Source organism: Rhineura floridana, chromosome 2 (assembly GCF_030035675.1).
Source record: "Rhineura floridana isolate rRhiFlo1 chromosome 2, rRhiFlo1.hap2, whole genome shotgun sequence".
Taxonomy (NCBI): Eukaryota; Metazoa; Chordata; class Lepidosauria; order Squamata; family Rhineuridae; genus Rhineura; species Rhineura floridana.
In genome coordinates this window covers 93,265,508-93,279,116 of record NC_084481.1, presented here as the reverse complement: position 1 = coordinate 93,279,116, position 13,609 = coordinate 93,265,508, and the positions used below count along the sequence as shown (strand labels likewise).

Sequence of the window (13,609 nt, the reverse complement as noted above, 5' to 3'; positions counted from 1 at the left end):
TAAGTGGTTTAATATTAATTTAAAATTCCAATAAAATCAAACATTTAAAACAAATTATCGTAATATAAATAAAATCACTAACTTGAAACAATTACATATAATAAAATTGCATGTTTAAAGTTACATGTCTGAGTAAGCTTGTAGGTATTGGGTAAGTATGTGCAGATATGCTCTTGGGAATGGGCCTGTTCAAGAGGTGATAACTGCACTGTTCCCCTCTATAGACATACATGGAGGACCACCTGCGCAACCGCGATAGGTTAGCCAAGGAGTGGCAAGCACTGTGTGCATACCAGGCAGAGCCTAATACCTGTGATGTTGCCCAGCGTGAAGCAAACGTCAAGAAAAACCGCAACCCGGATTATGTGCCCTGTGAGTACATAACAACCCTGTGCATGGTCAGCACATAATGGTTTCTTCCTAGTATTCCTGTTCCCATTTAAAGGCAAGTTTACCTGCACTTTCTGAAACAATACATCAGGGTGGGGAACCTTTGGCCCTCCAGATGTTGTTGGACTACAGCTTCCATCACCCTTGACTATTGGCCATGCTGGCTGGGGTAGATGGGAGATGTACTTCAGCAGCATCTGGAGGACCAAAGGTTCCCCACCCCTGCAAAGAGGTAAACCAAGACACAACCATCCTTTCAAATTCATACTTTCCCAAATTTTGCAAGCAATGTGTGCAAAAATGCATATATTAGGATAAAGGGTGCATAAAAAATACACATTGCTGAAAATAACACACCAGAATGCATTATGTTAGGGAAAATTGTATACAAAAATGTGTACTTATTAGGAGAAATTCACATGAAAATGCTAATGAATTTTCATGAGGACTTAAAAAATAAGCAAATTGATGTGGAGAACTGAACTTAAGACTGGAAAAATGAGAAAACGAAATTTGATGGATTCACCCATCCTTAGCAATGGCTCATGTTTCTGAGAACTCCAGTCTCAACAGGGCTGAGGCCCAGAGTACTTCCAGGGTTTCCGCCTGTTCCATTGGGTCCTGTTACATTGACTCCTTGCTCTTTTATGCTGTTACCAGATGATCATGCCTGCATCAAGCTGAAAGCAGAGAGTAATCCATCCCGAAGTGACTTCATCAATGCCAGCCCTATCGTGAGTGACAGACAGATTCGCACACTTCACTGCATCCTTGAGCCCGCTGAATCCGTCTCTCTGCCCCATTGTGAGAGACGTTTTGCTCTACCTCCCTCCCAGCCCTGTCAACCATAGCTCAGTTGTAAGTGACACTCTCAACCTCCACCCCCACTCTGGGGTCCTTCACTAAAATGGAATAGACAAATCATAAATGAAAAAACAGGCCACCCTACCCTAGCCATGGGCTCTTCCGTTGAGTTCAAGAGGCTTGTTTTTCTGGATGTGCCTTCCCAATGCTGCCAAACTGGGTGCCTTCCAGAATCAGGTACACTTTTTCACTTTCTTGGCATCCAGTCCTGCACTTCCCAGTGTTGGAATTGGACAACTATTCTTCCACTAACCTAAATTCTCCCCTTTCAGACTGTGTGGAATCCCTCTAGAGAAAGTCTTGTGCCTCTCTTTTTCTACCTTCAATCAGAGATACTTAAAAGAATAGCAGTGTGTATGATTGAACTACAACAAGACAGTGCAATAGTGTATCCTTGAGAATGACTGGTTTTAATGGTTCTCTTCTCTCCCCAAGCCCCCTCCCCCAGTGACTCCAATCTGGAGGATAAATATTTGGGCGAGTGGGTTGATCCGCCTGTTTTGCTGTTTGCGGATTCATAAGCCTAGGCAACAACAATTTATAGGAGTAGATCATATTTCTAATTATCCGGGGTATCACTAAGCTTCATGACAGTCCTGCAAGAAGATCTGTAGCCAAGATGATCTCAGTGAGCAAAGTTAAGGCAGACTGTAACCAACATAGCAGATCCTCAGCAGGCACTTGCGTGGAGTCCTGCCCCTTGCCCTTACTGCCTTTTACCCCTAGCTCTGCCTTGCCTCCTGCCTCCAAGAAGCATATGACAGACTCTTTCCTTTGCAGATTGACCATGATCCACGGATGCCAGCATACATTGCCACGCAGGGGCCACTGTCTCACACCATCGCTGACTTCTGGCAGGTGAGGCACCCATGGCATATGGTAGCCTAATCAGGGAAGAGCTTGCCGAAGGGTGGCGTGGCAGCAGAGAGGCATGTAGCATGCGAGGGCCCTACTCCTGCACTACGTGAGAAAGCTGACCCTAGTTCTGCAAGCTTTGGCCTTGACAGCAATAGCAATCTATACAGAGCCCTTGGAGAAAGTGGAGGCAATGAATAGCCTGTAGGGGGAACCTGTAGCCTTTTAGATGTTGGACACGCCAGCCAGAGGGAGACCCTCAAGGTGCCGAACCAGCAGACAGCAGAGAGTAAAAAAATGAGAAATGTTTATTGCAGTCCAACGCATTTCAGGTGTTGGCACAACCCTTTGTCAAGAGCAATCTGCAAAAGTATATATATATATAAACACCATTAAAATCAATTACAAAGTAAATTCAAAAACATGAAAAGAATTACATACATATATCTGCTCAAAGTAAACAAAACAACACTCTGCACGATGCTGGCCAAATGCTAAAATTAATAAGGAAAGGACAGCCAAAATGAACATAATGAAAAATGAACCCTAACAAACGTTCAGGAACTTAATCTGGGTGCACATGAATGCAACAAAGAAAATTCAAACAGAGCTATTAACTGAGCAGGATAAACCATAACAAAGAAAATAGAAGAAAAGACCCAAGCTCCTAACAGCCCCAGCCAGCTGTAGTCCTACAACATCTGTAAGGCCACATGTTATCCATCCTTGCCCTACTGGCTATTAATTGCCTCCACGTCCTCTAAGGGCTCCCAGATTGCTCATCCCTGCTGTAAAGAAACCTTCAGTTCTGGACACGGATGAAACTGTGCATACTCTACTGAGATATGGCAATTACATGAATTGGCAAAGCTCCTGAATACTGGCTTATTCTTGCACAATTAATTTTGCCGTTTGGGTAACTTTATTTTACTTTTGCTAGCAATGGGTGGGAAAGATGTGTACACCACTAAAGCACAGTTGCTAAATGTCCTCCTTAGGTCCTCTCCAAATTCTGAATTTTGCCAGACTGTGATCTGTTGGTTTCCAAATTTACCTCTGCTGTCATGAGGGAATGAAACTTCTCCTTTTCCTTTGCTTTTAAACTGAAACTGAGATTTCCAGCCTGCTAAATTCTGTGCCTGAGGAGGTATCAGGTTTTATGAAGTGGCATGGAATACACATAGCCCTGAGGAAGCTTTCAGGCCAAATTGGTTTACATCCTGCCTGGAACGCGTAGAAGTAGGGCCCAGTCTGGAGCGGAAAGAGAGGGACAACCTGTTGCCTCCAGTGTGCTAGATTGTTTTGATCTCTGACTTGCCCTATAAGAGCGTAAGAAGAGTCTTGTTGGATCAGGCCAATGGGCCGTCTAGCGCAGTCTCCTGTTCTCACAGTGGCCAACTAGATGCTTATGGGAAGCCTGCAAGGAGAAACTGAGCGCAACAGGGCTCTTCTCGCTTGTGATTCCCAGTGACTGGTATTCAGAGGTATACTGCCTCTGACAGTGGAGGTAGAGCATAGCCATTGTGGCTAGTGGCCATTGATAGCCTTATTCTCCATGGCTTTTTTCTAGTCTTATAAGAATATAAGAACATAAAACCTGGGCACATTCTCTCTCCCTATACCTGTCCCTTACTACTTGATATGGACTCTGCCTTTTTTCCAGTCTAGAGAAGAAAGTGCTGGGAACTGTGGTTTAATGTCTGTTATTTGTGCATAGATGGTGTGGGAGAATGGCTGCACAGTCATTGTAATGCTGAGCCCTCTAGTGGAGGATGGAGTCAAGCAGTGTGACCGCTACTGGCCCGATGAGGGCTCTTCACTCTACCACATCTATGAGGTGAGCCTGGCAAGCAATTGCCCACGGGCCTCATACACAGTTGCTTTGTGATAACCATCCCTGAACTTGCTGCGATTTCCTGTTTATGTGATACATACAAGAAAAGGGAATCCTGATTTGCCACTCGTTTTATTTAAAGATGGGGATGGACAGCTAGGAAGATAGGAAGCTGCCTTATACAGAGTCAGACCGTTGGTCCCTTTAGTACAGTACTGCCTACACTGAGTAGCGGTGGCTCTTCCGGGCCTCAGACAGAGTTCTGTCCCAGCCCTACCTGGAGATGCTGGGGATTGAACCAGGATGCTTTTTTTCTGCTCAGTCAACTACAGCAAATCTGCTGCCATTTTGCAAGTGGCTAGAACAAGAGTAGCCCATGTGATGACTTTTAGATGTTGTCGGACTCCGACTCTCATCATTCCCAGCCAGTGTGGCCATTGGTTAAGGATGATGGGGGAGAGTCCAGGAACACCTGGAGGACACTGCATTGTTGGGCTAGCGGGACTCTGTTTGACCCTGTAGTAGTTATGTTCACCCTGGCTTGTCCTGCTCATTCCCCATGCATATGGTCTTCACAACCAGCTCCTTTGGGTCTTATCAGGATTTACAGGCTGTTCCTCTCAGGGCTGCTGGCCCAGAGAGTGTTTCAACCAGACAGCCCTTGCAGAACTATTTTGGGGCGATCACATCACTTGGAGTTGCAAAATTGTGCAAAACAGTTCAGAATTTGATCAGGGCTGGCCAGTGCCTTAACTCTGCAAAGCAGCAATTCAAGGAGCTGGTTTCTGTTCGTTATCTAGGCTCAGGGAAGGGTTTGCTGTAGGAGGAGGAAATGGCCCCATGGAAGATGGTTTTCTGTGATGTGCTCCCAGTTAGATCGGGGGGGGGGAGTTGCATGTGAATGGGGCATCCATGTGGGCAGGGCAGATCTCATAAGACTTTCCCACAGAGTCAACATCTTTTTCCATAAAGTGCTTCCCAACGTGGCTGTGATCAACCCAGTCACACAGCTTGGGGGTAGGGCTGCATGAAAAGGGCATCACTGTCCCCTTGTGAGCCAGATCTGGTCAAGCGGGAGCTAGGAAAGGACTGTAGCTCAGTGGAAGAGCATCTGCTCTGCATGCAGAAGGTTCCTGGTTCAATCTGGGGGGAATGGCAAAGGGTGCTGGGGCCTGGTTGGTGTTATCTGTAGATGGCATGGGCTTTGCTATGTGAAGGATGGAGGCTGGCAGTGAATGTCCTATTTCTCCCCCCCCCAACCACCCTCCATGTTATCTTCATACAGGTGAACCTTGTCTCTGAACACATCTGGTGTGAGGATTTCCTGGTGCGCAGCTTCTACCTGAAGAATGTCCAGTCTCAGGAGACACGAACTCTGACACAGTTTCACTTCCTGAGCTGGCCTGCAGAGGGCATCCCCACCACCACACGACCTCTCCTTGACTTCCGCAGGTGTGGGATTTTGCCCCCCTCCCTCCCCGGTGTTCAGCTAGGATGAGATGTGTGGGCAGGGGGAGGGGTGAGCTCTGGCACATGGTATCTGTGGCAGAACTTGAGTAAAGGGCTTCCAACCCTTCCTGGCTATTCCACCCTATGACAAAATATGGCCAGAGAGGAAGGTCCCCAGGGTCGGTGTTATGAGCCCTTCAGAGAAAAGGGAAGAAGAATCAGATAACATGGAAAGAGAGGATCCATGACATGCACATCATGCAGCCATTTGAAGCAGCCTCTATAATGGAGGGAGCACCTAGGTGGAGAAGCTATGTCTTTTTAGAAGGAAAAAGAGGGGATTAACCTGTCATCCCCTCAGAATGAGTACCACAGGCAGGACCCAATTTAGATCAGTGGAAATATAGTCAGTGATAATTTTGGAACTTCATAATGTGCAATGACTCTTTTTCTCTCCCTCCCCACTTCTTGCAATACAGTTGGCAATGCTCATTTTGTTTCAAAGCACCGTATTTTCCTTGCATCTCAGAGGATGTAAAGCGAACATCAAAGGCCTCTTTAGCAGCTGTTTATGCTTCCAAAGCCAATTAACAGCATCATTCCAGTCTTGCAAGTCAGAGGTCTCACCCAAAAGTGTACTGCACTGAAACCCATGGCATGGCTTTCTCTTCGCTGCCAGCAGCTAGAGTGATGGTGTTAACTTCATGCCGTAAAGAATGTTCTGGGACAGCCATCATGCTGGGAGTCCCCGTAATGGTTGGAAAACAGAGTGCCCTTGGGATTTTGCTCTGTAGCTCATCCGGTTCTGGCTGCAGAGGCAGCAATGCTGAGGGGTTCCCTGGAAGCAAACCCCACAGTTTTGTACTGTACTGCATTATGTGTGTGGGTCAGAGTGAAGTGTGTGGGCTGGTGCTGATGGTTAACACAGATGAAGAACTCCTTGCTGTTCAGTTCAGACCCATAGCTGGGGGGGTAGGGGCACCTCCTAATTTTTTTTATGCCCCCCAATTTTTTTTACAAAACATAAATCATTTATTGCAGAATTTTTCTGCCTGATTTTTTTGGTGCCCCCCCCCCCAAAAAAAAACTTTTAGGCTGGCTACGAGCCTAGTTCAGTCCTAGTATCAGCCTTGGAGAAAGGTAACTTCAGAAGGTACTGATGTGGGGAAATATATTTTTGATTTGGTATACAATGTTCAGTGCTTGGGTGGCAGAAGGAATTGGTGACTAGAGGTGTGTGTGTTTACGCAATGCACAAGAGGAAGTCCCTGCAAGATCACAAATGTAGTAGTATTTTCTTGCAACAGATGTGCTGCCTCTCTGCACTGTCCTGGGAATGGGGCCTTTTAACTTTGCTGGGGATCTTGACCCCCAAACTCCTACAGAGATCTGAAAATGGCACCCCTGCCCCCCAATCCAGTTTCCACAATCAGAAACTCTTATGTGGTCTGACATGCAGATGAAGCTAAATATGCAAATATGTATCATTACTCTGCATGTTTTCTGGCAGCAACATTTGTGAGGGTCCCAAATTCAGCTGTGGTTGGTGTTTTCTGGTCACCCCTCCATGCTCAAATGAGGCCCAATGGACAAAGACATTACATGGGGCAAAAAGAGGAGAAAATCTTGTAAACAAGTAGAGGGAGGCTGAGAAATTGGAGCCTTTTTTTCTTACAGTGAATCTGTGGAGTGATTGGCCTAGTTGTTGGCATCTTACACAACCTGCTTTCAAAATTTATTTCTAACCTGTTTTAGCCCCTCTGTCTTGCCCCTCCCATGTGCTCCAAAAAGCCTCCCCCCACCTTTCCATTCACTCACCTTCCCTGGGCGAGGGGACTCCTGCTGACTTGACATCTAGCTGGTGGTGGATGTGGGGCTGTGTGGTGGCTTCAGGCTTGGAAGATGGTAGGGAGGGGAGGATCCTGATGCCTATGGCCTGGGATGCAATGGTTCCAGTTGCCTTCTGAGCTTTCCCCACCAATTGGTGGCCTTTTGGAGCGGAATGCACACGTGTACCCAAGCAAGGTAAAATACGAAATGATCCTAGTTTGCCCTCTGCTCTACCTTTCGCCCCTGTTCTTATGTCCTGTTGGTGCTGCTTTCTCTGTGAGGCTCTGTGGGGAGTGCACTGCAGAGCTTGCTTAGCTCTTTCCTCTCTGCTGGCATTACACCATGCTCTTTCTCTCTCCTTCACCACCACTCCTCCTTCCTTTCTTCTCTCTTTTTTCTTTCACAGCCGCCAGTGTCATTTTTGTGATTTGCAGCTAGTAATCCTGGCCCAGTTGCATAGTCACAAAAGTGATCATTGGCCGCTGTGCCAGCTGCATGGAACAAGACAGGGCCCCAGCTGCTGTTGTGCCCCACCTTCTGTCCTCCCTTCCCGCTCCCTCGTCCACCCGGGCAAGAGAGACCTGAAACTAGCTCCTGTCTCTTACACACAGATTTCCACTGGAGAACAAGGAAGCCATGCATGGCTGTTGTGAGTGGAGTTGTGAGGGCCTGTGCCTTACAGCAAGAGGGGGTGCCCTGGACTTCTAGGTCTTGTTCCCTGTGGGTGATGAAGATCCCGTGACTCTCTGCCACCATGAACATATGTGGCTATAAAGGGCAAGTGGTGTCGCTGTGATGCAGAGCGGGTCTCTTGCCCATAGCCTGCCAGTTAAACTGCCATAAGTTTGCAGGCGGGGCATACAGTGCTCTGTCCCTGTTAGTGTAAGGCAGGGATGGGGAACCCATGGCTCATGTTGTTGGACTACAGTTCCCATCATTCCTGATCATTGGCCATGATGGCTGGGGCTGATGGGAGTTGGAGTCCAGCAACATCTGGAGGCTTACAGGTTTCCTGTCCCTGCTCTAAGAACCGACTGCAAAAATATTTCTTTTCCACCTATCAGCTGCATGTTGCAGGTGAAAGTTTTGCAAATTGCCATGCAGACATCTCCAATATGATGTCTCCCCCTCCCCCCAAAAAAACCTGGCATACCATACATGATTTTTGGAACTATATATATCAGTGCACTCCAGAATGTCAGACTACCTGACCGATGCATTGTAGAGTATATATGTCCTCCTTACCTTTTTAATCCAGTCCCCTCAAAACGTCCAGCTGTCAAATAACCAAAATATAATCTTCATATATTAGGTTCATTTGAGAGATTCCTTCTCATTGTTCACATGATTTGATAGGCTGATCTGTGATTCCATGTTGTGGGAGCAAGAAATTCCTCTTTGTCAAAACTAAATAATTTTTCTCCCTGCCAGCAAAGAATCTAATTCTGTTAACAGGAAAGCAAGGCTTCTTCACCTATGAAAGAGCAATAGACGTGAAATGATTATGACAGCATAACTTCCATTGTGGAATCAGATGTGCAGCTTCTGGCATCCTGTGAAAAAGGGCCCCAAATAAGTTGAAAACAAAATAGCAGACTCTGATGTTGCTGAAGTAGAAAATAGTTCACTTAAAAGACACGTGTTTTGTGATGGATGTGTACATGTGAAATAAATTGTTTTGTTAGAAATAATGTAGGTTAATGCAAGCAATCTCACTCATATGTTCACTGCATTTTACCATGTTGTCCTATAGTAATCAGATTGGTTCAATGCACTCATGAAGGTAATACTCAGGTTATTTGATGGTGGCTTGGGGGTGGGGGGAATTAAAGAGAATGATATTTTGCTCTACAGTGGATCATTTAGTATGTGGTTTGACTTTTTTAGCATTTTCGGTATCTAAAGAGGATTGAGAATTCAATGTGATAAATTAAATCTGAAAAATCCACATTGGGGATTATTGGGAGACACTTGGAGAGGGGCTGAAAGTGGGGGCATTTGTCCTGCAAAGCAGCATTTTAGGCTCCATCCCTCCCAGGAACTTCTGCACTCTTACATTCTTTGGTCATTTTGGAAAACATTCCATGTGCTCCATCTGGGCCATACAGGAGAAAGTCTGCCAGCTGACTTGCAAACTTCCATATGCGCACAATGTCCTCCTGCCTATATGCAGCTGATGGCTGAAAGTGAAATATTTTGGCCCTACTTGGTGCTGAGCTGCTGCAATATGCTGCCAAGAGCTTGCAGAGGGTCACCCTCTTGCCCATTCCTAATTCTCCTTGGCTGTGCAGGTAGGTAGGATGGAGTGGGTGGGTGTAGGTAGGATGAGAGAGTGACCTTAATCTGTGGGGCTGCCCCCTAGCTCTTAAGAGATCAGTTTGAGACCCAAAGCAAGGCTGTTCTCTGATCCCAACCTCTCCTTGTCCCAGCAGGAAGGTGAACAAGTGCTACCGGGGCCGCTCATGCCCAATCGTTGTACACTGCAGGTAATGCCCTGGCACAGGTGTGTGTGTGTGATGGGAGACTGAATCTAATTGGTTGTGATATTGCCATGGAAATGCCACCCTGCTGAGATACAGACAATGGTTGCCTTCAGCACAGACAGGAAGGCATGATGTCTTTTGCTGGGCTGGGTGGGGGATTTACCCAGCTAAAGTATCCCACATCTCTCTTGCTTACAGAACTGTTGTTAGACTGTTGGATCAATAGGCCCTTCTGAGGGGGTCATGGGGTTCGGGGTCTACTCTCTTCCATCTTAGTGAATGAATGAGTTGCCCCTGTGGTGTTCTCAGTGGAAGAGCCAAACAGCTCTTTATCTTTTTCAGTGATGGTGCTGGAAGGACTGGGACGTATATCCTCATCGACATGGTTCTGAACCGAATGGCCAAAGGTGAGAGGGCATGGGAGGAAGGCACATCTGCAGGGCCATCCCATGCTCACAGCCTGCCCTCTTAGGAGACCCACATCTACAGGTGCATGAGACCTGCCCCTCCAACCGTTCTGTCTACTACGCCCTCCCGTCTCCTCAGCATTTACCCTGACAGTCATCACATTCCACAACCACCATTTTCTTAGGGGTGTGTGGGTCTCTCCTGTTCACTACATCTTTCCCTTCAGTCAATTCTGATTTTACCTTGCCTCCTCCATGCTAGGTGTGAAGGAGATCGATATTGCAGCCACCCTGGAGCATGTGAGAGATCAGCGGCCTGGCATGGTGCAGACGAAGGTATACTTTGATACTTTCTCAGGGAGATATAACTCTTATGTCAGAGGGAGCCAACGTGATGCTCTGCAGATGTTGCTTGACTCCCAGCTCCCATCAGCCCCAGCCCATGGGGCCAATAGCCTGGGATGATGGGAGGCACCACCTTGGCTTCCCCTGCCCTGTGCACCCCTTGTGGACAAACCTGAAGCATCTACTGTGGGTAGACACTTGCGGTAGAACCTGAGTACTATAGGGCAGGTTTAGGAATGGGATAAGAATGCTTTGGGTTACCAGGAGGGGAGGGGGAGAGGCAGGAAGAGAGATGTAGGCTGAATCCAGCAATCACAGTCCTCTCTTTTCCTGCCTATTTTGAGGGTTGGATATTGTGCTTTAGAGCATAGTAACAGATGGGTTGCTGCTTAGGTTTGGTCTTCAGATCTAGAACCAGGGTGAGGACTGAAGGGAGGGGGAAGGGAGAGCTGAAACGAAGGCCTCTCATGTTTTCTAACCTTAACCACATTGCTGTAGAGCAGGAGTGGGGAATCCTTTTTTTGGCCCAATGCCAGTAGTGGGAGGGGCCAGTGGCAAAAGCAGCTGGAGTAATGGATGTAAAATGTATCTTTGTACAGTATATACACACACCCCTCTCTCTGCCCTCCAGCTAGGCAAACAAGAAGCATTATCAGAGGAAGGACACATTCCAGCCAGACAAAAACACTTGATGTGAAGCAAGGCCAGTGAGGGAGTGTGGCCCAGAGGGCCACTTTGGGCCCCTTGTCCCTGAGGTTCTCCACTCCTGCAGAGTGGGAGTCCAACAGCTGGTGGGCCAAATGTTCCCTATTCTTGCTGTAGAGCAGGGGTGGAAAAAGCTTTGGCCCTCCCAGATGTTGCTGATCCACACCTCCCATCAGCCCAGCAAGCATGACCAAGGGCTAGGATGATGTGAATTAGAGTTCAGCAACACCTGAAGGGCCATAGGTTCCCCACACCTGCAGTAAAGGGAGATTTACTTCCCCTTTCAAAGTTGGAGGGGACAGGGGTTGGGATCATGAGGTAAGGGATGCAGGTACCCTGATTTATGTGTCTATACCACTTTTAAGAAACTGCCTCTATGTCCCCAGGACCAGTTTGAGTTTGCACTGACAGCTGTGGCGGAGGAAGTGAATGCCATCCTGAAGGCGCTGCCACAATGATGCCCCTACTCAGCATACCCTAGCTTTGTGACTCCTCAACTTGACCCTCTGCTGTACCGTGTCCTTGCCTGAGATGTTCTTCCTTCACAAAGTCCATTTCCATGTTGCTGGGCGTGGCTGCATTTAAGCTATCTGTGGAAATACCGGTCCCTGACATTCCTGCCCAGCCCTCTTTATCCTCATGATGCTGTTTAGTTTTATCCAGCCCGTGTTCTTCTAGAGCAGGGGTAAAGTTGTGCCCATTAGGTGTTGCTGGACTGCACCTCCCTTGAGCCCCAGCTAGCATTGTCAGTTGTAGTCCAGCAACAGCTGGAAGGTGTATTAACTGCCTTTGCTCTGGCATTGGCCCTTTGTTAAGGAGAAGTGGGTCCTTTTCTACTTCAGCATCTCCTGGAGGCTAGTCTGTGGCCTAGTAAACATGGCTGGATGGGCCGAAGAGCAATATGGGTGCTGTAATTGAATACAGAGCTAGGGACCTTTTTAGGCTCATTGGAAAACCCTTGCCTTCAGAGCACCTGCTTTGTATGACTGTTGTAGATGGGTCTGCTTCTACAAAGATGAGGGGTGTGGACTTTTGACACCTGTGGGTCCATGCGTGCTCTTTAACTGCAAAGAATGCTGCTTCATCCCTGTGCCGTAACTAGGGGCAATATTCACATCAAGGCAGTACTTTGAAGTCCATCTTATGAAGCCGTGTAGTTCTAATCTCCCTTCCATTTTTGGTCTCCTTTAACCATCTCACCACCCCTCTCTTCTAAATAGTCTCAAAGGGTGCCGGAATCTGTGCCACATTTGGGGAGAAAGAACATAGTAATGCTTCTACCCAAATCACTGCTCCCTCTTCTTATTTACAGCCAAGCTTAGCCACAGTATTGCCCTCCCTTTCCAAAAGGGAGGAAGGGTGCCCCTCTGGGGGAGATGGACCTACACCTGTTCCTCCCCACTGTTATTTCCCCTTTCTGTCCATGATATGTTACTTGCACCAAGAGACATTTCTAGAGAATCTAATTTTGTATTTGATGTGAATAAAGTTTTTGTGTCGCGTTTGTGCAGCTGCAGCCCAGCCTACTCATCTGGTATATAACCAAGTGGGGTGAGGGGGGGTTAGCTATTCGAACTATGATCCCTGAAAGCTATGACCAAGCGTCTTAAGTCGTGCCAGGCACTGTCCAACCTATGGGCACATACCATTATCTGCCCTGAGCTTTTTCTTTGAAGGGGTAGCTATACTAACAAGATGTCTTGCTTTTTTCACAGGTTTGGCAAGTGTGTAGACGGGAAGGGCTGTAGCTCAGGGTTAGAGCAGCTGCTTTGCATGCAGAAGGTCCCAGGTTTGATCCCTGCCATGTCCAGCTAGGAGAGGCAGACACCCTGGTCTGAAATACTGCCAGTCAGTGTAACAATACTGAGCTAGATGGGCCGACTCTGTATAAGGCAGCTTCCTGTGTGCTTAAAGAGATGGGAGTGCACGAGTCAGCTCTGCCCCTACTCCCTCATGTTTAAGGTAGTGGTCCGTAGGGGCCTTTTAAGTGTTGCTTGCCTGAACATGCTTCTGCATGTGGCAGCATTACCCCATTCCTCGGCACGCTTTTGCCCTTGCGAGTCCAGGCTCAATGGCAGAAGTTTGCTTGGATCATGGAGACCAGTATCATAACCTACGTGTAGGGACCTTTCAAGACCTCGTCCCATGTTCTCTAACCAACTCTACAGCTGGTAGAGGAACTGACAGCTTCTGCTGGATTCACACTCACTCCAATAGTCAAAATGTAATTGTCACCTTACTACACCTTGGAAATTGCTGTGGAAGGGGGTGGACAGAGGGCTTGACTTGACAAGTCTTTTCCCAAGCAGTGCAGACAACGTAAATGGAGTCTAATTCGTGCTATTCACACTATTTTTAAAGTATACATAAAAGGTGGTTCCACCCAGATATCAGTTTAGGGAGAAATAGTGGTGTAGCACAAGCCTATCCTTGTTTATCTAGATACA

At 47.3% G+C, this 13,609-nt stretch overlaps 1 protein-coding gene across 2 annotated transcripts in view; it reads left to right on the top strand.

Moving 5' to 3' along the window:
* PTPRN (protein tyrosine phosphatase receptor type N) overlaps positions 1-12,669 on the top strand; it is a 39,365-nt gene extending 26,696 nt beyond the window's left edge. For both annotated transcript variants that reach the window (XM_061609396.1, XM_061609395.1), the window contains 9 exons: positions 225-372; positions 1,051-1,124; positions 2,035-2,112; positions 3,827-3,946; positions 5,229-5,395; positions 9,655-9,708; positions 10,048-10,112; positions 10,375-10,448; positions 11,549-12,669. In XM_061609396.1, coding sequence (XP_061465380.1) covers positions 225-372; positions 1,051-1,124; positions 2,035-2,112; positions 3,827-3,946; positions 5,229-5,395; positions 9,655-9,708; positions 10,048-10,112; positions 10,375-10,448; positions 11,549-11,620 — 852 coding nt within the window. In that variant the 3' untranslated portion in view covers positions 11,621-12,669. The remainder of the gene's footprint in view (positions 1-224; positions 373-1,050; positions 1,125-2,034; positions 2,113-3,826; positions 3,947-5,228; positions 5,396-9,654; positions 9,709-10,047; positions 10,113-10,374; positions 10,449-11,548) is intronic.
* The last annotated feature ends 940 nt before the right edge of the window (positions 12,670-13,609 follow it).